The sequence below is a fragment of the Typopeltis vanoorti genome, chromosome 18 (assembly GCF_054136105.1).
Source record: "Typopeltis vanoorti isolate ZY-2024b chromosome 18, IOZ_Tvanoo_1.0, whole genome shotgun sequence".
Lineage (NCBI taxonomy): Eukaryota > Metazoa > Arthropoda > Arachnida > Uropygi > Thelyphonidae > Typopeltis > Typopeltis vanoorti.
Genome location: NC_143566.1, coordinates 18,965,451 through 18,992,858, shown reverse-complemented (window position 1 = coordinate 18,992,858; position 27,408 = coordinate 18,965,451). Strand labels below are relative to the sequence as shown.

General features: G+C 35.2%; 1 protein-coding gene across 2 annotated transcripts in view; it reads right to left on the bottom strand.

Moving 5' to 3' along the window:
* Positions 1–27,408, bottom strand: part of aPKC (protein kinase C iota type) — a 380,150-nt gene that overhangs the window by 307,141 nt on the left and 45,601 nt on the right. The window contains exon 4 of one of the 2 annotated variants that reach the window (XM_090408542.1): positions 825–914. The exons of the other annotated variant lie outside the window; for it this stretch is intronic. Within the exon in view, the coding sequence (XP_090264668.1) occupies positions 825–914 (90 nt within the window). The remainder of the gene's footprint in view (positions 1–824; positions 915–27,408) is intronic. 2 annotated transcript variants of the gene reach the window in all.

Genomic DNA, 27,408 nt, shown 5'->3' with positions numbered 1-27,408 from the left:
TGATATTTGGCTTTGGTTGTATATGCTGCCATCCTGAGCTAAGAAAGATCTTGCTTCATTTCCTTCGCCTTTGGTGATATTCAAATCTCCAGTCAAGAGCAGATTTTACTTCTTGGAAGGCTAACAATTCTGGTCTTTCCTGGGCATACCATACAATGTACCCATACAACTCCTAACACATTGAATAAATCCAAAATTTATCAAACCTTGTAATACTATTCTCACATTTGGGGTCATGCATCACAGAACTTCCTACAAATACTTGATGGTACTGAGAAGAGGGGAGTATACTAAGAGATGATCTGCCCCAACAGAATCACATCACTTACTTTTTCAAAGATGTTCTGTTTCTGCCTGTTCTACAGATATGAGTGCTGCTCCACCAAAATGCCATGCTATTCCTCTAAATATAACTCCTGCCCAACTTACTGAACTAACTTCTCATCCTCCTCTTTTATTCCATTTACTTTGTTCTTTGGAATAGCCTTCTTCCACTGTTTTCCATAAGATGAAGATGAAAAACTGACTTCCAAACAATTAACCTTCTTTCTCTTTAACCACTTGTCCATGCATAATACCTGGTTATAGATTTTGTAACCACTTGTGTGAGGTTGACATTAAAAAAAATTATAAAATAATAATTAAGCTGCTTTATCTACATTCTAATCTCCTTTCTAACAATATCAATGTCACTGATCAAGTTTAAGGTTGCACATGAATCGCAATAACAACTTTTTTCATAATGTTTTTAGAGTAATGAAAAATTTAAAGCACTATCAGAAAGGAATTATCTTTTACTGAGTTATGATTGATTGCATACTAACCATGTATAGTGATTTCTGAATCTTTGTTTATTTCATATAACCTAATTGCTTCATCCAGCTCAGCCTGAGTTGAAATCACACATGGATCACCTATAATTAGCAGAAGCCAATCAGTGTCAAAATATTTGACAAATCAGCTGTTTTTTATTAAACTGATATTTAAAATGTAATTGCATCTCATTCAATTTAAAAAAGTAAATGTCTTAGTGAAATGATCAACCAAGTATAAGTATTTTATCATAATTATTATTACAGCAGGATTAACAACCTAGTGCAACTCATGAATATTGATTTCTCTGTCTTTGAAATCAGATTAACATCTAAGTTATGCATATACAAGACAGCACTGTATGATTAAATAAACCCACAACAGCATTAAAATTATAAAAGCTGATGAATGACCTATCCTCAAATGCAACTCATTAGTTTCTGTGGAGAATGTACTTTTTCAGCTCAAATCTTCACAAACCATATCAGTACATCAGTAGAAAAAGCCATCTAAAACTTGATATTTGATGATATTCAACCAGAAATGCTTGAACATGCAGGTATAAAACTTGATATGAATATTGATTTCTCTGTCTTTGAAATCAGATTAACATCTAAGTTATGCATATACAAGACAGCACTGTATGATTAAATAAACCCACAACAGCATTAAAATTATAAAAGCTGATGAATGACCTATCCTCAAATGCAACTCATTAGTTTCTGTGGAGAATGTACTTTTTCAGCTCAAATCTTCACAAACCATATCAGTACATCAGTAGAAAAAGCCATCTAAAACTTGATATTTGATGATATTCGACCAGAAATGCTTGAACATGGAGGTATAAAACTTTCGCAGTGGCTATACTGCAAATTCAGAGGACCTGGTCATAAAGTGAAATTTCAAGATTAACTGAGTAGAACTCTCATAGTTCCATCTATAAAAAATTTTATATATATATAAAAAAAAAGAATAAAGCTGAATGTGAGAATTACAGAAGAATTTCTCTACTGTGTTCCAGGTAAGATTTATGGAAGCATACTTGAAAACAAGCTAAGAAAAATTGTGGAAGAGAAACCCAGAAAAGAACAACCTGGATTCAGGCCAAAAGGAGGTTGTCAAGATCACATTTTCATTTTATGATAAACAGTTAAGAAATTATGACAATATGACAAGGATGTGTACTTAAGTATTGTAGATCTGGAAAAGGCATATAAAGGTGTCCAGAGAAAAGCTTTTCAATACACTACAATTCTATGAGGTAAGTGAAACATTATACAAAACAATACATAGTTGTAAGTTAACAGTTAAAACTGAAAGAAATACAGAAAGATGGTTTGATGTAAAATCAAGTGTAAGACAAGGATGCAAATCATCTCTGCTCTTATTCATAATCTATATTGATTGCATTATGAAAGGTGGCATTCAACCTGAAATTAGAATCTGAGATATAAAAGTTAGCTCTTTGCAGATGTTGTACTCCTAAACACATCCAGTGCAAGTCTCCAAAGCTCTCTAACTGACTGCATAATAGCCAAAACAAATTTGGCATGAAAATCAGCAATAAAAAGACCAAAACTATGAAAATAGGCAGGAACATAGAAAACTTCAGCTGCATTCTCAATGGAGAACCTATTGGCAACTAATTTCAGCAATTTGGACATAGTTTTTAGTGAAGATAGCAAATTAAATTTGGAAATAGACAACATAATAAGAAAAGTCAGTATGGTAGGGGAGCCAGTTGAATAAATTTATATGGAATGAGAGAGAAATTAGCCAAAACATCAAAGTAGCAGTATACAAGACATTGTTCAAACCAGTTTTCAGTTATGGATCTCAAATTTGGATTAGATATAAAGCATTTGATTAAAGGGCTAGAGACCATAGATATGACAGTTCTAAGAAAAATTAGGGACCTGAACACATGGCATCAATGGCAATAACATATTAAAAATGAAGACATGAGGAAATAACTTGACATAGTTTGCATTCAAGAATGTGTGAGCAGGGCTAATCTCCAGCAGTATGATCACTTAAATAGAATGGGAGAAGAGAGGTTAGCAAAACAAGTGTTTGATGCCAAAATGGTAGAAAAGAGACTCAGAGGAAGACCAAGGTTAACTGATTCAGTCAAATTGTGTTAGAACAAAATGTTAGATATGACAATAGTGGTGGAGTACTGACAATAATAATGTAAACTTAATTATGTAATGCTATCATAGTAGCATAAAACACCCCCCTGAGGATATATATCAGGGAACTGATAATGATCATCATCACAAATAATGTACTGATCTGATTATTAATACTGCCATAATAAAAACAATGACCTAACTATACATAAAAGTACACATGACAAAAAGTAAGTATTTAATGCAAAAAACACTTATCCACATGCTTATATTTCCTAATGAGTGGCACAGAGAGCACACATGCAACACTATGTCAAGCAAAAATGGAAATGAAAACGAATGCTACAAAGTGCATTCTCTTCATTGTTTTGAGACTAGCAATATGCTCAATGTAGTGTGTAAAACTCACTAGGTACATGTATATGTAATAAGAATCTTATATAAACACACACACATAAATACAACCCATGTATAACAAAAATACCTATACATAAAAAATGGAAAAGAACCTTATTCAACAGATTAATAACAGAAATTCAAAATTGGCACTTGCCAAAATAACTACAAAAAATTTGAAATTTTTTGTAGTTATTACAATTTACATTTTTTTTTTTATGTATTGCCACTTTCATCTAAGACACTATATTTCTATTACAACATTTCTAACAGCTGACTGTAATCACCCAGTGTGAAGCCACTCTCTGGTTATTGGAGTACTAAAGTACAAGAAAGAGTCTGAAAATCAGTAAGTCTACTGATTCAGCTGTTCAACTTCCTTGCACAATAGTGTTCAAACTTATCACTACAGTCATATTCACCCATCATCAATTTAAATGTTTAAAATATCTAGCCATTGTAGCTCTGGAAAGACCTGGATTCAAATTCCGCTTAGGATGTAAAGAACTTCTATCAGGCTATTCAACTGAAGGTGAGTTAGTTGGTCTCGTATGGGAGTGGCAGGTTTGTTCTTCATGGAAATTTGGGATTTTCATAATGCAAAATGGGCAAATAGGCCAGAAGAATGCACACGCTTTATAGATATAATACACTGAACTCAGACTTAGTTGCTTCAGCTATAAATCCAAAATAACAAACCTCTAAATATCTATCCAACAATTGGAAGCAAGCCTATATTAAGGCATATTCCTCAAGAGAAATAAGTCATCCATTAAACTACTATCCATTTCACTCATCTCCATCCTCCAAAACAATACATGGATGAACATAGATAAATAATGACCAATATGGATTCTGCCATCTTGCTTGACAGCATCTCTTGATCAACCTTACCCACCTTGCAACACAAAACAAAAATATAGAGAAACCTGTGGTCACTTTTGACAATGCCAGGGAATTCAGTATTCTGACATACAGGTCTCTTTGCCAAGCTACCATCTTATGACTTCGGCCCTTTGTTAGTTCCCTCTCATCATTCATTATAAATCATTATGGTATATAGATAGTTTTCCTATCAATGCTAGAGTACCCAAGTATTAGTATGTTTCAGTCCTTATGAAGCTATGTTCAGCCATCCAGTGAAAATATGTTTAAAAACTTCAAATTTGCTTCAAGATGGCTTTACAATTTTTAAGAAAAGAGGAACTGCAGCAGCTAAGAAATGGATATGATAAATTACATGGTGTAGAATTTATTATGGAGACTATGTGCTGATGGTGAAAATGTTCATGCAGAATATTTTGATGATGAAAATGTTGATGAAATAGATAAAGGAGGAGGAGAAGGACAAAGTAAGGCTAGGGACTTAATAAAAAAAAATCATATCATAAACAAGATTAAACAAAAAAACATTACAGATTGAAAAAAAGAGAGGAAGACATGATAAAAAATTTAAAAAAATGGCAAGTACAATTCAGGACCGCAAGTCAATAAAATGATAGGGTTCTCTCGAAAGATTTCCTCCTGCAAACGAAGGCAACATTGCAAATACCAGACCCTTATAGAGCTATTGGTCATTCAAGGAATCTTTTGGCTATGGTAACTGCAAAACAATGATTTTTATGCACAGGGAACTAAATATGAAAAATTATACCAGTTATATCAGCTATGCCACCATGGTAGCATGGTAGCTCAGTCAGTACTGACATGATGTCCTTTGGCTGGAATGACCTCAGTTCATATTCCATTTGGCATAGGGTTTGAACTTTTATGAAAGTTTTTTTTTTTTTTTTTTTTTGAGTGCGTGCGTGCACGTGTGTGCTGTGATCATCTAGTGGTTACACTACTGCATTGTGGCTGCAATAACCCAGGTTAGAATTCTGGTCATGGTAAGTCCAGTTTTTGGAAGCGGCTTAGTTGTCTGGTTACTTTCCAAATTGTAGTGTGCTCCATTTAGCCGTTGGCTAAGCAGGGCCGATCCGAGAGTATCTGATGTCCCTAGGCAAAGAAAATTTCGGCATCCCAATACATTGTCTCTATATATATATTTTGTCATACTCACACAAGCACACGTACACTTATGTGGATATTTATAAAAATGATATCATTATGAACATTAAAAAGATTTATTAATCAAAACCAATACATTTGTATACATATATGATTACTCCTAGTATCTGTATAGCAAGAAAATTATTACATCTTAAATAAGTCTTAGCTCCCCCTAGGCGATTGCCTAAGCCCCGTGGCTAAGGCAACTGTAAGTGCTACTCTGTTCTTTTTTTTGGATAGGATATGAAGGGTATAGTGTTTTCAGGAAGGACAGAGAAAAAATAATGGGGGGAGGGAGTATTATTGATGATAGTCGATGAACTGCAACCAAAGAAGTTCAACTGCTGGCTAGTGAAAATAGCACATTTGAAGCCATCTGGTGTGAGATACTGGTCAACAGAACAAAATATACAGTTGGTTGCATTTATAGACGAGGATATGTAAAGGATGATTGGGATAGTATGCATTGTCAAATAAGATCAATATGTGGAGGGAGGGTAATTATTATGGAGACTTCATGGGAAACATAGATTAGAAGGAGGAAAGGACACATGAAAGGAAGGAAAAGAAATTTATACAGTTACTAACAAATAATTACCTGAGGCAGGACTATTAAGTATGACAAACTTAGAGGATTGCTTGGATTAGTGCAATGGCATGTGAAACTGGGAAGTGGTAAAGGAGTGTTTGAGGGAAATAATAACACACTGAATACCTAGTCTTCTTCTTCCTCTTTATAGTGCTTTTATCCCACTTAGGTGCAGGTTCGCTTTGATTATGTGACTGTGGGAAACCACAACCTGGCATTGGCTCCCCCCCCAGGTTTCCAGAGTCTGGCACTGGAGGAGGAGGGGGGAGAATTTTTTATGACTGTAGAATTGTGTGTGTTCATGGAGCCAGTTTGCCTTCTAGGGGATGAAAAACTCCCTACTTTCATATATGAGACTTGCTAACTTACCTTTTGTCGAAAGAGACCAGATAAAGGTTCCTCACAGTTTGGATGGGAAATGAAAACAGGTCTTTCTCAGGGCATTGTCTATATTGATTGAGCTATGGATAGTTAGAAGAAAAAATCAAGCAGTAGTTAAATGGAGATGAATACCATCACTAAGCTGGAGCTACAAAAAAAGAAATATTTGCAGAGGGAATTCAAGGAGAAAGGTGACTGGCATGCTAGAAGGGTAGTCAGTGTAGTAAAAAGGCAAAAGCAGAGTATAAAAGGAAATTAGCAGTATACTGACCAAAGTTAATCCCAAACAGTTCTTTTGGTAAACAAAAAATGTTTATGGCAGAATGATTTTAATGAATGCTGATGGTAGGGAAGTAACTGAATCAGACGAAAAAGTAGAATTACTAAGTGAATACTGTGGAAGAGTATATCATCAAAGCAAAGATTAATAAATTGCAGGATATGGGAATGGACATTAAACTGGTAAAGTGGATAAGGTTGATGGAGGTATATCAGAGAATGGTTTATTCAAGAGTAGAGTCCAGTAGAAGACCTGTGACTAGTGGTGTGTCACGAGGCTCTATTCTTGGGCTGCTACTATTTAATTTCTACATTAATGATATCGGAAAGGATCTGAAAACAACTATTCAGTTGTTTGCCAATGATGCAAAATTAGGTAGAGCAATAGTTAATAAAGATATTAAAATTTTGTAGGATGATTTGGACAGACTGACAGTTTAGGCAAAGGAGAATGGATATCAGCTTAATGTGGCAAAGTGCAAGGTTATGCATTTTGGAATGAAAAGATTACTAGCTATGTACTATATCAATGGAGCTGTATTCCAGGAAATTGATGAAGCCCAGGGATTTGGGGGTGCTAGTGGATAGAGAGTGAGGGCATATTGCAAAAGTGGTTAAAGCAGCTCATCAGATTACTTGGTTACTGAAGAATATCCTGATGAGCAGAGATAAGCAGGTTATTATATCTCTTTATAGAGACTTGGTAAGACCTTATCTTGTTTTACTGTGCACAGATCTGGTCACCAGGGTTTCTTGGAAATGAGAAGGTAGAGAGGATCCAGAGGCAAATGACCAAGATGGTAGGTCTATGGAATGAACCTTATGAGGATAGGTTTTAGATTTATGAATTACAGAAACTGGTTGAGAAGCAGAAAAGGGGTGATATGATTGAAACACACAGATTACTAAAGGGATTTTACAACATTCATGCAGAGGAAATTTTTCTTTGAACAGGTCTAGTGGTGAGAGAATTAGAGGCCATCCATGGAAACAGAGTGAGAGTGTAGTTAGCAGGAGTGGCAGGACTAGATTTTTTGCTTGGAGAGAAGTGAATGAGTAGAATAATAATGAGTGCACTGTGAACAAGTTCAAAACAAAGTATTGTGCTAATGTTGGATAGCGCTGGCATAATGTTTAGGGCCTCCCTCGATGAGTCTAAGGACTCCATGGAGTAGCCCATAATAATAATAATATATGCCAGATATCAGTTTACCATTTGTAATAAAGTATTTATAAAGCCTGAAGAGGTTCCTGATAAACCTATAAATTTATGAGAATGCATGCACAAGAAAATAAATTCATTATTTGGAGGCTAAAGCTTTAAAAAATGTAATTGTAAAAGAAATTGTAAATAAAAAAAATATAGTTGTAAAAGTTTTATTTACTTATGGTACTAATGTACTATACTTCATGAGTGGGGAAACATAAAAAAATTCAAAATTTCATAATCAGAATAGTTTATCATACTTAAATATTAAATATTAAAAATTAAATAAGTAATTTGAGTTTTTCTAATTAAAAAATGTTTAAACAACATTTGACAATTCTTAGAATTCCTTTTTTATCACTTTTTTTTATTTTATATTCAGTATAGTTTTTTTTTTGTGTGTGTGTCTCAGTTCAACATTTTCTATTTGGCTGCAGTATGTATTTATGCTTGCAATATTTCAAGTACTGCATTTAATTTTTTTTTGGATATAGTCAAATTAATGAATCTGTCTTCATTATTTTTGTTTTATTAATAAATTAAAAAATTATCCAATGATTACTTATTTAAATTTTTTCTCTATAATTTTACCTTATTTGGATACAATCAAATTAATAAGATAGTTATATGCTTTATGATTATTTTTTTTATTTCTAATTTGAACCAGTAATGATTGAAAATTATGCATAAGCACAGGTGATTTTGATAAATAATAAGCTTTTTTTTTAAATTAATTATGTTCTCTAAAATATTAGATAATTTATCATAATCCCCAGCAATTATGCATAATATATGAATTAATCAATCAAATTAACCATAACATATACATATTGTGTAGTACAACAATAGAGGATGTTATTTTCATGAAATATATTTTCATCAATCCAGAAAAAGGGAACAATTTCATGCTCTTCTCCTATAATGAAAGGATTGATCTAAATTATATTTTCTGCTGTAGAAATTTCTGTATCTATATCATTTAAGTAAAGGATTTATCCAAATGAATGCTCTAAGCAGAGAAGGTAAAGGAAAAAGTCAGTTTCTAAGTGAACAATAATGAGTAGAGATCAGAATAAACACAGTAATAAGAACACCTTTAAGTCAATGTTGGAATGAATACATGAAGCTTTTAGCTCAATGTGCCTTTTGTAATTATATACTTCATGGTCACTGTAAACTCTTGTAGATAAGAATATATTTATGGAGACATTGAAAAAATGAACGAGCCATTAGTTTATACGGGAATTGTGATGAATGAAGTGGAGGTGAATAGTCTATTACAGAACCTTAATGTGAATACATCTGTGGGATTGGATGGTATACCGGCACGGGTCTTGCATGAAACGGCTAAGGAATTATCGGTGCCCTAGACCATGTTGTTTAATCTGAGTCTCGGGTCTAATTTAGTCCTGAAGGCGTGGAAAGAGGGGATCTGCATAGAGGAGGATCCAAGACTACGGTTGCAAATTACCGGCATGGAAAGAGGGGATCTGCATAGAGGAGGATCCAAGACTATGGTTGCAAATTACCGGCATGGAAAGAGGGGATCTGCATAGAGGAGGATCCAAGACTATGGTTGCAAATTACCGACCGATCAGCATATCAGGAGTTGTTGTCAAGGTCTTGGAGAAAGTAGTCAAGAGAAAAATACAGGAATGGATTGATGAAAATGAGATACTGCACAAGGGACAGCATGGCTTTGTAAAGGGTAGATCATGCCTGAGTAACTTGCTCAAGTTTTATAACAAGGTGATGGCTGAACTGGATAAGGGAAATGGGTTTACAGTGATACTGTTGGACCTGGCAAAGGCGTTTGACAGGATAACACATGGAATTCTAATCCATAAACTACAACATATGGGAATGGATATAGGGTTGGTGAGATGGATAGGTGAGTGGTTGATGGAGTGATATCAAAGAGTGGTTTATTCAGGAGTGGAGTCCAAAAGACGGCCTGTGACTAGTGGGGGTGCCGCAGGGTTCTGTTCTTGGACCACTGCTGTTTAATCTGTTCATTAACGATATAGGGAAGGATCTAAGTGGAACAGTTCATTTGTTCGCTGATGATGCAAAGTTGGGGAGAGCGATAGTGAATGCAGAAGATGTCAAAGTCTTGCAGGATGACTTAGATAGATTGGAGTTCTGGGCTAAGGAGAATGGATGTCAATTTAATGTGACAAAATGTAAGGTTATGCATTTTGGGGTGAAAAGATTAGCAGCAGTATACCACATGGGTGGAACTGTACTCCAAGAGATTGATGAGGCCAGGGACTTGGGAGTGTTGGTGGATAGGGAGATGAAGTTTAGGGGGCACATTGCGAAAGTAGCTAAATCAGCTCATCAACTTACTTGGTTGTTGAAAAATACCTTAACGAGCAGAGACAAGCAAGTTATTGTACCTCTGTACCGAGCCTTGATAAGACTTCATCTTGACTATTGTGCCCAGATTTGGTCACCTCAGTTCCTTCTTGATGGGGAGGAGGTGGAGAGGATCCAGAGGCGAGTGACTAAGATGATAGCAGGTCTATGGAATGAACCACATGAAAACAGGTTGAAGATTTGTGGGTTGCAGAAACTGGTTGATAGGCGGAAAAGGGAAGATATGATTGAAACATTCAAATTGCTAAAAGGATTCTATAAGATTAATTCAGAGGATATTTTTGAGATCAGGACTGGTGGTGGGAGAACTAGGGGAGACCTATGGAAGCTGGAAAAGAGTGTGGTTAGCAGTGGTGTTAGAGCTGGGTTCTTTACTTTTAGAGTGGTAAATGAGTGGAATAAGCTGCCAGAGTCTGTTGTGGATGCTATGACAGTGAGCGAGTTCAAGGCAAGGTATGATAGATACTGTGAGAATGTCGTATAGTTGTGTGGACATGATGTTTCGAGCCTCCCTCGATGAGTCTAAGGACTCCCTGGAGTAGCCCGAAAATAATAATAATATTAATAATTTATCAGATTAAATACTTAATATCGATTAATTACACACCCAAGACAGAGAGAGAGTTATATATATATTAAAACATCCAGTTAAACAAGCCCCCATTGTTTTTGCCAGGGAACCAGGGCAAACAGCGAAAAGTCAGCTACTAAAACAAATAAATCCTAAAACACACCCTAACTCAACATCCCCACAGTTAAAGATCAATACTATCAACATAAGAGGCCTGAATGGCAAAGAAATGGAGCTAGCTGAGGAATTAGATAAGTACCAGATCGACATAATAGGGGTGACTAAAACAAAAAATACAAAAACTGGTGAGATCTGTCCGAGCAATAAATACAAAATGTTATATTCAGACAATGGCAATCAAGGAAAAGAAGTTGTAGCCATAGTATTCAACACAAAATATGAGGCTAATCATCTTAAATGGCAGGGCGTCTCAAGTAGAGTGATGTGGGCAAATATCAGAATGGGGAACTGGACAATGAGACTTATTTGTGCCTATGGTCCCACAGAAGGTTCTACTAAGGTAGAAGTGAAGGAATTTTTTGAGTCTTTAGAGAAAGCAACTGACACAATGAAAAAGGAAAAGTTAGTCCTTGTTGGAGATCTAAATAGCAGAGTAGGAAATGATTGATAGACATACAAAAATATTTTGGGAAAATTTGGAGAAAAGAGCAAAGCTAATAATAATGGCAAATACCTGTGGGATTTCTGCTCAGGACATGGACTGGTTATTACTAACACCATGTTACAACACTGTCCACAAATTCACATGGAGAGAAGAGGCAAGGAATAACAAAAGTCTATTGAATATGTTATTGTTGAAAGTGATGTTTTCTCCCTGGTGCAGGACTGCAGAATGTACAGAGGATTTGAAATTGGAAGTGATTAGTATTTAGTCTTGAGCAGGATAAAATTGAATTTCATACTGAAAAGAATAACATGTAAGAAAGTTTTAAAGCAAATAAAAGTTGAGCAGCTCTCAGATGTGACCTGTAGACTAAAATACACAAAGATTATTGAAGAAAACCTTGATTGATTCAGCCAGAGAGGCATGTGGTGAAGTTGTCTGCAAGGATCGAAAAATCAGAACTCCATAAATAAGTCAGCTCTTATAGAATACAAAGACAAATGTAACAAAGCTAAACACTGTAAAATTAGCTAAACAAAAGTCATGGGAAGACTTGGGTTTGAACACTGAAAATAAATATCAAGACAGTGGCAAGATATTCTGGAGGTTGTTGAAGAAGCTCAGAAATGAAGGAAAGAGTGTTGTAAAAGGAATTAGAGATGATAAAGGTGACATGAAAAATGGAGAAAAAGATATCCTTGGAGTATGGAGTAATTACTTCGAAAAATTGCTAAATGAAACAAGCAGTGATAGAACAGTGGTAAAAAAAAACACTCAACAGGCATATAGTCAGGAACACATATCCATACTTGAAGTAGAAAAAACCATCAAAGGATATTAAGAAAGAACTTGACATTGTCAGCATCCAGGAATGCATTAGCAGAGCTAATCTCAGGTGGTATGGTCACTTAAACAGAATGGGTGAGAAAAGATTAGCAAAACAAGTGTTCTCTGCCAGGTTGGCAGGAAAAACGACCCAGCGGAAGACCAAGATGTAGGTGGATTGATACGGTGCAAAGCGCCTTATATGATAGAAATATAAGATCTGATAATGTTGGAGTCTTGACAAGTAACAGACTGATTTGGAGGAAAATTGTAGATAGGAAGTTAGTAACGATGTAAATTTTTTCATGTAGTACTATCATATCCTGTACACCCCTTGAGGGTACATGACAGGAATTCGATGATGTATATATATATATATATATATATATATATATATATATATATTTCTTAGATCTTAAAGTTTAATGACAAAAAAGCAATGACATTATCAATTAACTCACATAGTTAAGGTGTTCTGAAAACAGAATTAATACGAGAATTTTAAAACTAGCTCTACTGTAGTTCTGTACAGCATGCTAATTAGCTCTATATCAAAATCTACTAATCATAGAAATATGATTGAAGTACTAGAAACTAGGTCAGTTTCTACCCTTATAAAAATCAGATTACACAGGGTGATCAAAATTAAAGTATCCCTGTGTTCAAAGACTTGTGGAGTACTATCTAGTATTCAGATGCTGCGAAACTTTGCAGAAATACTTTGTAAGTCAAGTAGAAGTGATATCTGAGAAGAGAAAAAAAAAAGTTGTTCCAAAATCCACAAACAGGGATATTGTAAACACTAAATGCATGGAATTTGCATATCATGCAACTCAGCAGATGCCAGGAGGGTTTAAAAAGATGGATATGAGATTTTTACCTTCATTCTAGTTGTTAATATTGTCATTATTCAAGAAAAAATAAGTTTCATAAAAGGAACTGAACCTTGGAGATTCCTTGGCAAATCCTGGGGAAAAAAAAAAAAAAACAATGATTCAGTCAGAGGCATGTGGTGAGGTTGTAAGGATAGGAAAATCAGAACTCCATGGTGGACACAGGAAGTTAAAGAGGCAAGGAAAAGAAAATAGAAAGCTCCTGGCAAGTAAGTCAGCTTGTGTTATTAGAGACTACAGAGACAAATGCTAGAAAGCATAGTAGTGTGTAAAACTAACTAAACAAAAGTCACAGGAAGACTTTGGTAACAACAAAGAAAATAAATATCAAGAAGATGGCAAAAAAAAGTGGCTATGGAAAAAGCTTAGAAATGGAAGAAAAGCATACTCTAAAGGTATCAGAGATGATAAAGGTAACATGAAACCTGGAGACAAATATATACTTGAGGTATGGAGTAATTACTTCGAAATATTGCTAAAAGAATACTACTTGAAGTCGAAAAAGCCATCAAAAACCTGAAATATGGAAAAACAGCTGGAATAGATGAAATTCGACCAGAAATGCTCAACGTCTTAGAGGCTGTACTGCAAAATTCAAAAGGCTTGGTCAAATAGGCAAATTCCAGATGATTAGAGTAGAGCTCTCATAGTACCCATATACAAAATGGGAAATAAAACTGAATGTGAGAATTACAGAGGTATTTTCCTACTGAGTGTTCCTGATAAGATTTATTATTATTATTAAGAAAGACCTGCAGGGAGTCAGAGATTCATCGAAGGAGGCTATATACTATACACACACCAGCTATCATACTTATTCTTGAATTCATTCATACTGCTTGCACACATATCCCATGGCAATTCATTCCAATCATGCACCACTCTGAGAAAACAAATCTAGATCTCATCCCCTTCTCAGCAGCATTTATTCTCAGCTTCCAAGGATGCCCTCATGTCTTTTCCCCACCCTTCATAAAATAAAAAATTCCATCAACTGAAATCCTGTATGACCCTTTCAGAAGTTTTTAAGTTTCAATCATATCACCCCTCTTTTTCTTGTTTACTAGTGTCTGCAGTCTACAAATTCTCAATGTCTTCATAAACAGTATTCCACAATCCTGATATTTTTAATACTCTCCTTTTCACTTTGTCCACTGTATCAAAATCAGAACGTAAACTGGGAGACAAGACTTGGGCGCAGTAGTAAAGAGGCAAAATTACATCCTTATCTTTACATGTCAAAGTTTGTTTCAGCATTGCAATTATCTTTTGAGTTTTATTTGCAATCGTTGCAACATGGCCCTGCCCTTCAACTTCCTATCTACTAACAACTTCAAGATCCCTAGCCCGATCACTTTCTTTTAGCACAATCCCACCAACATATTGATTACATTCACTATCTAATCATGCCAAGGTGCATGACTTTACATTTACTGACACTGAACTGACATCTATTTCTCCATGCCTACAATTCTAGACAGTTCAAATCATACTGCATAGCACCTCATTCCTGATTACCCTAGGTATCTTTGAATCATCAGCAAATAACTGTATGTAACCTGACAAATCTTTCCCAATATCATTGATGTACAGACTGAATAACAGTGGTACACCACTGGTTACCTTAAATTTTGCACTCATATCCCCCATATACCACTTTTTGATATCTGTAAGTCAGTCATCTTCTCACACTAACATTTTATAATCCAAATCAATATTCTCAAATTCATGCAACAGTTTTCCATGCTGTATTCTGTCAAAAACCTTAGTGAAATCCAAAATTATCATGGTTTATCAATTTCCCTTGTCTAACTCAAAGCTAACATTATTACAGAATGTGAGCAAGTTGCTAAACACAAGACCTTGCATCAGTAAACCAATGCTATTCATTGCAAAGTAGTAGAGCTTTACTGTCAATTCATTTCTGAATATGAGCCCAAAACAACTTTTTCAAAATCTTCACCACCGATCCTGAAATACTGATTGGTGAATAGTTGAATACACCAATCTTTGCGCCACCCTTGTGCATTGGGATTATCATATATTCTTTCCACTACTGTGGAATCTTCCCTGTTCTGAGAATCAAATTATAACCTGACCAGTTCAGCAGAATACTCTTTTTGCACCTGTGCTGATATCCCATCAGTCCCTATTGCAGAATTCTTATTCAGTTTATGCAATGGCTCTAATACCTCCTCCTCATCCATCTGAGATTCTTCATCCAGTGAAAAGGTAGCAGTGAGCTCACTGTTGCATACACCAGGTTGATAGCCTTTAGCAAAATGGACACTCATTAGCTGAATAACCTCATCTGCATTTGTTATCCACACATCATCTGCATTCAGTAGTTATTCTTTTCATATTCATTCTTTCTTTTACTTATAGCACAACAACAGATTTCTTTAGGGGTTATCCTTAGCTTGCAGAGTCGGTGCAGAGACAGCTTTCCATACTACAGTTGTGACTCTTCTGGCATGCTGCTTATAATTTTCATAACTGACATAATCCTTATGCATATGGCATTCCTTCCACATCATCCTTTTCTTACGTATCTCTTCCTTGATAAGATTACACATCCATTTAACTCCTACCCTATTTATTCTTCAAACTCTTGGGACACATTCTGATATTGCATCATTTAAGTATTTTTTAAATACTTCCCATGCACTGCCAATATTCTACCCATCCAGCAACTGATACCATTTCAGTGAACTCAGGATACTCCTCAGTTGGTCAGAAAATCCTGCTTTGTAGTTCAGTATGTAACCTTTCCTGAATGGAACATTTATAAACTTAGCAACTTCCTAAGTGGATACCACATGATCACTGCCACCAACCAGAGGCAGAATAGTCACATCTTTAACTGAATCATCCTCTGACACTATAATCAAATCTAACACTCTTTGACCTCGAGTTCCCTCTGTCACATGCTACTTGAGAAAGTTACCTTGCAACAGCTCAATAAATTCAATTTCATTCTTCTCATGAGAATTTACTGCTACCCAATCAGTGTTAGAACAGTTAAAGTTCCCAATTATGATTACTCTTTTCGCACCCATTGTCTTTATTTGGTGATGCAGTTTTTCATCACTAGCAACCAATCCACTACATCTGTAACAACACCCCAATACGTATTTGATCTTGTTAGATGCCACCTCATATCAATGTATACAAGTGTACTTGAGAAACTTCTAAGAAAAATTGTGGAAGGGAAGCTTGGTGAAGAACAAGCTGGATTCAGGACAAACAGATGTTGTCAGGATCAGATATTCACTTTAAGAGATACAGCTGAGAAATCATGGGAATATAACACGGATCTGTATTTAGGTTTCTTAGATCTGGAAAAGGCATATGACAAGGTGCCAAGTGGAAACTATTTAAATGCTACAGTTATATGGTGCCAATGGAACATTATATCAAGCAATACTTAGTCTGAGTTGTAACTCAGCAGTTAGAATTGAAGGCGGTACAGGAAGATGGTTTGATGTTAAATCAGGTGTGAGAAAAAGATGTACATTATCCATTCTGTTATTCATCATCTACATGGATCACATTATGAAGGAAAGTGGTATTAAATCTGATGTGTCAAAATTGGATATGTTAATCTCAAATCTTTACTTTATGCAGAAAATGTTATACTTCTAAATAAATCCAGTACAAGTCTGCAAGATTTCCTGACTAAATAACTGCTGTAATAAACGTGTTATGAAAATCAGCAATAAAAAGATAAAGACAATGAATTTCTTATATAGTGAAACCTGTGTTTCACTATATATAAGAAATATAGTTATGGAGTATCCATAACTATAGAATAACATGTGTGACACAGTAAATAATTTTTTTATTATGTAAATATTTTGTTTTATGGCTCATAAGACATCATCAGTAACAATGGTAAAAAAACCATAGTTTACATGCTTAAATTGGAATCCCCTCTATGTATACAGTCATGTGTTCATGGATTAAACTTAATGAGCTAAATTAAAACTAATTAAATTAAAATATAACAGATAAATTTATTTAATACAATTGAGGATAAGATTTCCCAAACTGTTGGAATTGTCGGTATTGCAGGCCTGGTTGGCCAAGTGGTTAGTGTATCTGCTCTCTAGCCAAAAAGGCTGTGGGTTTGAATTCCGCTGTGGGCATGGATGTTTGTGATTGTCTGTGAAAATACTAGTGGTGGGCGGTAGATGGCGTTTGTGTAGTTGCAGTCAGTTTGTTGTAGTTGGTGGATTGAGTGGTGGAGACAGGGTTGTATAGTAGGTGCCCTCCTTTGATGAGTCTTTGGACTTCCTGGAGGTTTCATGTAATAATAATAATAACAACAATAATAAAATATTGTTGATATTCATGTGTTCATTCACACTCATTTGCTACCTGTAAACCCATGAACCAAATTCCCAATTTGCTACCTTCCCCATAAGACAAAAACTCTCACCAATAATGCTACCCTGCATATATGAAGTACCATGTGTGTATAACTTGTCATGTAACTATCTCTGAACATCACATCCACCTTATCAAACCTCACAAATCTGGCTTTGCACAACATGGAATTGAAGACGTTAACCACAAGATCCAATGGCAAAATGCTAAGCTGCTACATAGATCCATATATAAATGTTTATATAAAGAAAGTGCTGAAGCCTTACTTCATAGGCCTAATCTTAATCAGAATGACTGTCTCACCATTCCAAAAGTTAGGGAAATTGTTATCCTCAATTGTATTAAATAAATTTATCTGTGTGAATATGTGGGTTGGAGATATTGAGTTGGAAGTCAACTGAAGCAGGTCACTGATATATAGAAGAAAGCGGGATGGTGAAAGAACAGAGTCTTGTGGGACCCTGGCATTAGTTGAATGGTGAGAATACAAGGAATCACCCACCATCACATAGTGTGCATCCAAATGGAAAGCTGCCAATCCAACTACAGAAGTATACTACAAATACTAAATTAGCTGCATACAAGACAGAATTCCAACCAATTTTAACTTATTGATCTGAGTGCTGGGCTAGAAATAAAACTCTTGATCAAAGATCGGAGACCACAGAGTCCTGAGAAAGATTATAGGATTGAACAGACAGCATCAATGGCAATATCATATTAAAAATGAGGATATTAGGGAAGAACTTGACATTGTTAGAATTCAGGAATGTGTTAACAGAGCTAATCTCAGGTGGTCATTTAAACAGAATGAGAGAGGAAAAATTTGCAAAACAAGTGTTCTTTGGCAGACTGGCAAGAAAAAGACTCAGAGGAAGACCAAAATCTAAATGGATTGATAAGTAAAAAGTGCCTTAGATGAGAGAAGTTTAAAAAAAAAAAAAATCAACATGCTGAAATCAAAATCTTCAATCACTTCTTCCTTTTTTCCTCTTTTACCTTGTGCTGTTGAGGATTTTCTATTCATTTAATTGCAACCGCACTCAAGGATAAGGTGGTTAGCCCATGCCTCCCAGTGTATCCTATATCTGTAAAAATTAAATTCTCAAGGCTGGTTTGCCTGCTTGCAAGATGAAAAACCCCAGATAAACTGGGACGAAAAAAACCTGCAGTCCATGTCCAAGACTGGACAACTTGGCTATATCTGAGAAAGATCCTAAGCTCCTCAACGTCAGCGATGGGAATCAAACCCAGGACACTCCTTTCCCAGGTATATGGTTGTGAGGCAAATAGCCTTGGCTAACTGTGTGGGAAGAGAGAAGTATAAGATTGATAATATTGGAGTCTTGATAGATAAGATTCATTTCAAGGAAAATTGGTGATAGGAAGTTAGTAATTATGTAACTTTCATGAGGGTACATGTCAAGAATGTGATAATGAGTCCTATTCAGGAATTGTCACAAATTTCTGTACATACACAGTTTGCACTGATGGTCTCATTTAGTCTGTATTAGGAAGCTCCTGAAAGATTAGTGATTTTTCTTTATTTATTGAGTGTTTTCTTAAATTTACTGTTGCATTTTTAATATATAATCATAATTTTTTTTAGTGTATTTATTGTACTGCAGAATTTAATAACATAATTGTAATAACATCATTAATTTGAGAATGGCACCAAAAACTCCACAAAACAGGACAGTTTAAAGAAGCACAAGTTAAAGTTGTGACAGCTGAGGAGAACATTTGTCCTGATGAGCAGAAGCATTGCTGCAAATACATCTGAGGATAATCTGACCATGTAATTTTAGAAAAAGGATCAGAACAAGAAGAGGCAGGAAAGCAGTAAACTTGGTAATCATAATAATAATGACAACAAGGTATGTCAATTAAAATCTAAGAGGTGATATGGTATGGTGATTCAATCATAAAATTTGTGCTTGCAAAGGAAGTCACTACTTCTAGTTTCCCAGGAGTGAAAATTAAAGAATTGACAAACATAATTGAAAAACAGAAAAGAAAAGAGATGGTAGTTCTTGTAGGAACACTAATAATTTAAGTAGAAACAAATATAATATGAGAGGATATGAAAGGTCTGTTGGAAAAAGCGAGAGAGAAATGTGAGAGTAAAAATTGTAGGTTTGTTACTTAAATATTCCACTACCAAGTTAAGGATGGCGATGAAAGCAAATGATTCTATTCCCAGACTGTGTAGAAGAAATGGATGTGTGGAGTGAGTAATTGCAAAAAAGACTTGTATAAGAGGGACAGCCTGCACTTGAATTCATTTGGCATCAGAAGACTGGAAAAATTACTTATTAGGATGAGATCTAATGTAGAGAGTTAGAGAAACTAAATCATCAAGGGAGGAATGGGGAAAATATGTGTGAAAGTTCAGCTATGATATTCTTTATAAATGTCATAAAGAATGATTCGAACATGGTTATGCATCTGATAATGAATGGGATGGGAATATATGCTTTGGGTTTGAACCTTTTGAGTATGTCTGGAGAGGGAAAAGAGAAAGTTCTACAACAAGGCCAAATAGATTGCATGTCTAATTATAAGAATAGGCTAGGTGGTAATTTGTTATCTACACACAAATACTAAAAGCATCAGAAACAAAGGGGTTGAGTTCATTACTTTATTGAATATGATGTGGCTTAATATTGTTGGCATTCGTAAAACCTGGCTATAAGAATCAGATATGGTAACTAGGATCAAGTGTAATGGGTATACTATTTTTAGAAATGACAGAAGAGGTAGGAGAGGAGGGAGTACTACTAATGATATCAGATGATTTAAGTCCAGTTAGAGTGGAAACACAAGAAAACAACAATGGTAACAATGTCCCATGTAATAATGAATTTGACGCTATTGGTGTGAAATGGAGGCTAGCAGAATGAAATATAAACAGGGGTTTGCTACAGATCTGACAGCTCAGTTGTAAGGGACAAAGAAATGAATTGCCAATGGGTACTAAACAAGTCATCATTGTGGATTACTTTAATTATCCAAATATTGACTAGGTAGAAAAGAAATCATATGATAAGAATGAAAAGGAATTTATTGAATTATTGCAAGACAACTTTCTCTAGAAGAATGTGAAAGAAAGAACTCGAGGTCAAAGAGTGTTAGATTTGTTCATAGCATCAGAAGGAGTCTCTTAAGAATATCAGTATTTTACCGCCAGCTGGTGACAGTGATCATGTCGTGCTTTCTTCGAAAGTATCTAATTACATTGATCAGAACAGATTACATGTCGAACTACAAAGCTGGAAATTATGATCTCAACTTAGGAGAATACTATCTTTGATCACATGGTATCAGTTACTAAATGGGAAAAATGTCAGCAATGCATGGGAATCTTTAAAAAAGCACTTATATGAGTCAGCATCTGAAAGTATCCCTAGTGTTTGAAGAATAAATAAGAATAAATAGGTTGGGAGTGAAATAGACGAGCAAGCTTATTAAGCAAGAGACCCACAAGAGGAAGATATGGAGAGAATAAGATTGAGAGGAGTTATGAAATATACAGAGTGCAGGCCAGAAAAGTAAGGAGTATTGTGTCAAGTTAAATCAGAGTATGAAAAGAAAAACTGGTTACGCAAGCTAAAGGCAATCCAAAAGAATTTTATCATTATGCCGCAAACAAAAGAAAGAATGTGGAAGAATAACTTTACTGAATGTAGATGGTATTCTAGTGCCAGAAGCTAATGAGATTGTTCACTTAATGAGTGCTCACTTTGCTAAGATATATCAACTAGGTGTATGTAACATGGTGCACAGTGCTACTGCTACATTGGATGAGGAGTTAGAGGTGCACAAAAATGAGGTTGAGCTGTTGCATAACATGGATAAGAATTTGTCAATAGGGACAGATGGAACATCAGCATGTTTGCTAAAGGAATATTCAGCCGAATTAGCTAGGCCTTTCACACATTTGTATAACCTGAGGCTCAGCTCAGGAAAACCACAGAAATGGAAGGAACGTATGATAGTTCTATTGTACAAGGGTGGTGCAAAAACTGATGTGTCTAACTACTGACCTATCAGTATCTGTGGTGTGATAGTGAAGATTTTAGAGAAGTTGGTAAGAACTTAAATACAGAAATTGGTAGACAACAAGCTATAATCTGAAAGGAGCAGCAGTTTTACTAAACAAAGATCATGATTTAGCAATTTGCTCATATTTCATAACAATGTTACAGTCAAGTTGGATAAAGGGAATGGATACACTATGACGTTAGTATATCGTTATTATTGTGATATGTTTGTATCACATTTGTATCCTTGGGCCACTGTTGTTCACAATCTATACATTAATAACATCAGGAAAGGTCTAACAATAGATGAGCAATTGTTTGCTGATAATGCAAAGATATATAAGGTAATCAGGGATGCTACTAATATTCACAACACTTACAAAATGAACAGGCTGGAAATTTGGGCATATGAAAATGGTTGTCAGTTTAATGTTAATAACTGTAAAGTTTTGCACTTTGGTGTGATGAGATTTCCAGTGACATATTATATTAGCAAGGTTATGCTACAAGAAACTGATGAAACTAAGGATCTTAGCATATGCCGGCTATATGGTGGATAGTAATTTGAAGTTCAAAGGTCACATAGTAAAATTTGCAAATACAATCGGATAATAACTGTGATATTGAAGCAAACCTTGATATGCAAGGATAAGGAAGTCATTCTGCCTCTTTATAAGGCCTTGTTAAGACTGCACCTTAGGGATGCTTAAAAGTCAAAGCTCTATAACTGAGAGGAGACCTCCACATAGTCTTTAAAGGATAGCAGAGAACCGACCTGTGCTTCAAGCTTCTGACCTAATGTTCAATCCTCACCATCTCGTGGTGAACCCTGTGAGGTAGCTATCTAACGAGTATGAGTTGGGAATATGGGATTTAGCTGACCAAATTTTATTCTTATTGGCTTATACCATAATATAAAATAATGGTACAACATGACGGAATTTCATGCCAGCTCGGGCATCACCTAATTAAACAAGGTCCCTACTGTTTTCACCAGGGCAACCAGGGTGAACAGCAAAAAATCACTACTGGAACAAATCCTGAAACATACCCCAATTCGACATAACCAGAGTTCAAGATCAGTACTATCAACATAAGAAGCTTGAATGGCAAAGAAAGCTAGCTAGCTGAGGAATTGGATAAGTAGCAGATTGACATAACAAGGGTGACAAACAAAAAAAAAGAGCCAAAAATTGGTGAGATCTTCTGAGCAATAAACACAAAATGTTATATTCAGACAATAACAATCAGGGAAAAGAAGAAGTGGCTACAGGCTATATCAAATAGAATGATGTGGACAAATATCAGAATGGAGAATTGGACAATGAGACTTATTTATGCCTATTATCCAACAGAAGGTTCCACTAAGGTAGAAGTGGAGGAATTTATTTCGGACTTTAGAGAAACCAAATGACAGAATGAAAAAGGAAAAGTTGGTTCTTGTTGGGGATCTAAATAGCAGAGTAGTGTTGGATTCTGAATGAAGAGAAATTAAAATTATTAATACTCCTTTCAGAATCCAACATAATCCTCCATATCATGAGCAAGACTTGTAAATATTATTTGTTAGTCTCTTGCTTAAAATTTGTTATTCATGTATTTTCCTTGGATTTTGTCAGTTATTATTTAATTATATAATTTTAGAATATGTCATAATAGTAATAAAAAGACTCTGTATGAAAATATCATTTGAATTAATTAATATAATCCTAAAAAACTGTACATATGTAATGTTCCTTATGTAAACTATAATATTTTTTTATTTTTCATTAGTGTATGTAAAGGTGTAATCTTATGTAATGCTTCTGTTTATGTTTAGTTTTGGCTGTTGTCATGGAAACAGAGTTAAAAATAGATAGCACAAGCATGGAGCGTAAGCTACGGTAATGGAAGCAAGGAGTTGATATGAGCTGGACTGTGAGAACAAGTTTTGCCGCGAAGAATGAAGGTATATAAGCGGAAAGCGAAAGTAAATAAGGAGCACTCAGGACAGTACGGAGTAGACGAGGAGAAAACTTATAGGCAGCTAGGAGTAAAGTAAGGGGCTGCAGTATCAGGAATTGTAGTGCTGTAATTTGATTAATAAAAGGACCGGGAATAGGCAATTCAGAATAATTCTACTGAGTTCTAGAATTACTACATATTCCAAAGTCGTTTTAAAGAAGGATAGTGCAAAGCTGAATTTATTATATAGAAGTAAATATGGAATAAGTATTCTGCCTTATTGCAAGTGCGTCAAGACTTGTGAAGTGCGATGAATAATAATTCAGTTATCATTGAGAAGAGATCTTTAGAATAGTGTTGCTTCAGTGTGATAAGTAAATAGTTTTAAAGTGTGCCTATAGTGAACAGATGTGCAAGGATTTAAGCCGGTAAGAACAATCCTATTTTATTGTACTTCAGAGTGAAGATATAAGAGTTGGCTCCTCCTGTTATATCCCATCATTAACTGTGGCGTTTTACTGAGATTAACTGTAGTTAGAAACTTTAAAGTGTTCCCCCCCCCCCCTGAAGTTATCATAAAGAAGATCTCTTTTGAATAGTGTGGCTTCAGAGTGATAAGTAAATATAGTTTTAAAATGTGCCTACAGTGAACCTGATGTGCAAAGGATTTAACCTGGTAAGAACAGTCCTATTTCATTGTATTTCAGAATGAAGATATAAGAGTTAGCTCCTCCTGTTATATCCCAACATTAACCGTGGCATTTTACTGAGATTAGCCGAAGTTAGAAGCTTGAAAGTATTTCCCCTTGAAGTAATAACTGCCACCATTAATGAATTAAGAGTTTGCTAACTGTGTGATATCAGTAAGAATATTTACTGAGAGATTCTGTAATACTGAATGGTGTGAACAATTTTTATTATTAGGAAAATTATAGATTTAATAGCTGAATGTCTAATGCCCTAATCTATGAGAATGTTATGACCAGTTGAACTAAATTATTTGTATTATCTTGTTTTCAGAGTTAAGCTTATGTACTTGTCATATAACCTGCATTAAATGTTTTGTTTATTTGATTTCAATTTTGTGTGTGCCTGATTCTCTTTCATTGCACCGTTCATAAAGATATCGGACCTTGCGGAAGCCTTAAATGTTAATTGTAAACTCGGCCTGTATGAATAATGAGATTGCTAAATTAGTTGAAGATTGATTCTACTACTTTGCATAGGCTAATCTGAATATAGGGTGGTGCAGTATAAATATAAATTTCTCTATATTTTGATTAGTAATCAACCAGCAATTAATTAATTTAATTAAGAACAATGTTCCAACAAGATGGCGGACGAAAAGCCACATGGATGACCCAACAGTAGGAAATGATTGTCAGACACAGAAATATTTTGGAAAAATTTGGAGAAAAGAGCAAAGCTAATAATAATGGCAAATACTTGTTGGATTTCTGCTCAGAACATGGACTGCTTATTATTAACACAATGTTCCAACATAAAAATGTGCCCAAATTCAAATGGAGAGAAGATGCAAGAAATAAGAAGAGTCTCACTGACTATGCTATTGTTGATAGTGATGTTTTCTCCCTAGTGCAGGACACCAGAGTGTAATGAGGATTTGAAATTGGAAGTGATCACTATTTAGTCTTGAGCAGGATAAAATTAAATTTCATATTGAAAAGAATAACATGTAAGAAAGTTTTAAAGTGAATAAAAGTTGAGCAGCTCTCAGATGTGAACTGTAGACTGAAATATACAAACATTATTCAAGAAAAAAAATGAAAGAGTTTGTGAACAGGAACCAAACTTAAGAGATTCAGTGGCAAGCCTTGAAGAAAACCTTGATTGATTCAGCCAGAGAGGCATATGGTGAGGTTGTCTGCAAGGATAGAAAAATCAGAACTCCATTGTGGACACAGGAAGTTAAAGAGGCAATGAAGGAAAAGAAGAAAGCATATCAAAAGTTATTGGCAAATAAGTCAGCTTGTGCTCTTAGAGAATAAAGAAACAAATGTAAAAAAGCAAAACATTGTGTAAAACTAGCTAAACAAAAGTCATGGGAGGACTTTGGCAAGAACATAGAAAATAAATATCAAGAAGGTGATAAGATATTCTGGAGGTTGTTGAAGAAGATTAAAAATGGAGGAAAGAGTGCTGTAAAAGGAATTAGAGATGACAAAGGTGAAATGAAAACTTGAGAAAAAGATGTCCTTGAAGTATAGAGTAATTACTTCGAAAAATGCTAAATGAAACAAGCAGTGATAGCAAAGTGGTAAAAAAAAAAAACACTCAACAGGCATGCAGTCACGAATACATATCCATATTTGAAGTAGAAAAGCCACCAAAGGCCTGAAATGTGCAAAGGCAGCAGAAGTAGATGATATTCGACCAGAAATGCTCAAGCAAGAAGTATAAAAGTCTTGCAGTGGCCACAGTGCACACTTCAGAAGGCCTGGACAGAGGAACAAATTCCAGATGAGTAGAGCTCTCAGCTCTCATAGTACCCATACATAAAAAGGGAAATAAAACTTAATGTAAGAATTAGAGGTATTTCCCAAAATTCTGCTCAGGAGATGGACTGGTTATTACTAACACCATGTTCCAACATAAAAATGTGCACAAATTCACATGGAAAGAAGAGACAAGGAATAAGAAGAGTCTCATTGACTATGTCATTGTTGATAATGATGTTTTCTCCCTGGTGCAGGACACCACAGTGTACAAAGGATTTGAAAGTGGAAGTGATCAGTCTTGAGCAGCATAAAATTGAATTTCATATTGAAAAGAATAACATGTAAGAAAGTTTTAAAGCGAATAAAAGTTGAGCAGCTCTAAGATGTGAACTGTAGACTAAAATACACAAAGATTATTGAAGAAAAAATGAAAGAGTTTAAGAACACAAACCAAACCTTAGAGATTCAGTTTCAAGCCATGAAGAAAACCCTGATTGATTCAGCCAGAGGCATGTGGTGAGGTTGTCTGCAAGGATAGAAAAATCAGAACTCCATGGTGGACACAGTAAGTTAAAGAGGCAGTGAAGAAAGCATATCAAAAGTTCATAGCAAATAAGTCAACTTGTGCTCTTACAGAATACAGAGACAAATGTAAGAAAGCTAAACACTGTGTAAAACTAGCTAAACAAAAGTCATGGGAGGACTTCGGCAGGAACATAGAAAATAAATATCAAGAAGGTGGTAAGATATTCTGGAGGTTGTTGAAGAAGCTTAAAAATGGAGGAAAGAGTGCTGTAAAAGGAATTGGAGATGACAAAGGTGAAATGAAAACAGGAAAAAAAGATATCCTGGAAGTATGGAGTAATTACTTCGAAAAATTGCTAAACAAAACAAGCAGTGATAGCACAGTGGTAAAAAAACACTCAACAGGCATACAGTCAGGAATACATACCCACACTTGAAGTAGAAAAAGCCATTTCAAAGGCTTGAAATGTGGAAAGGCAGCAGGAGTAGATGATGAAGTGGAGTAGAGCTCTCATAGCACCCATATATAAAAAGGGAAATAAAACTGAATGTGAGAATTACAGAGGTATTTCCTTACTGAGTGTTCCAGGCAAGATTTATGCAAGTATATTTGAGAAACGATTGAGAAGAATTGTGGAAGAGAAGCTTGGTGAAGAACAAGCTGGATTCAGGCCAAATAGAGGCTGTCAGGATCAGATCTTCACTTTACAACAAACAGTTGAGAAAGCATGGGAAATATTCCCATGCTTTCTCAAGATCTGTATTTAAGTTTTGTCGATCTGGTAAAGGCATATGACAAGGTGCCAAGAGAGAAGCTATTCAATACGCTACAGTTATATGGTGTCAATGGGGCATTATATCAAGCAATACTTATTCTTTATTTGAGTTGTAAGTCAGCAGTTAGAA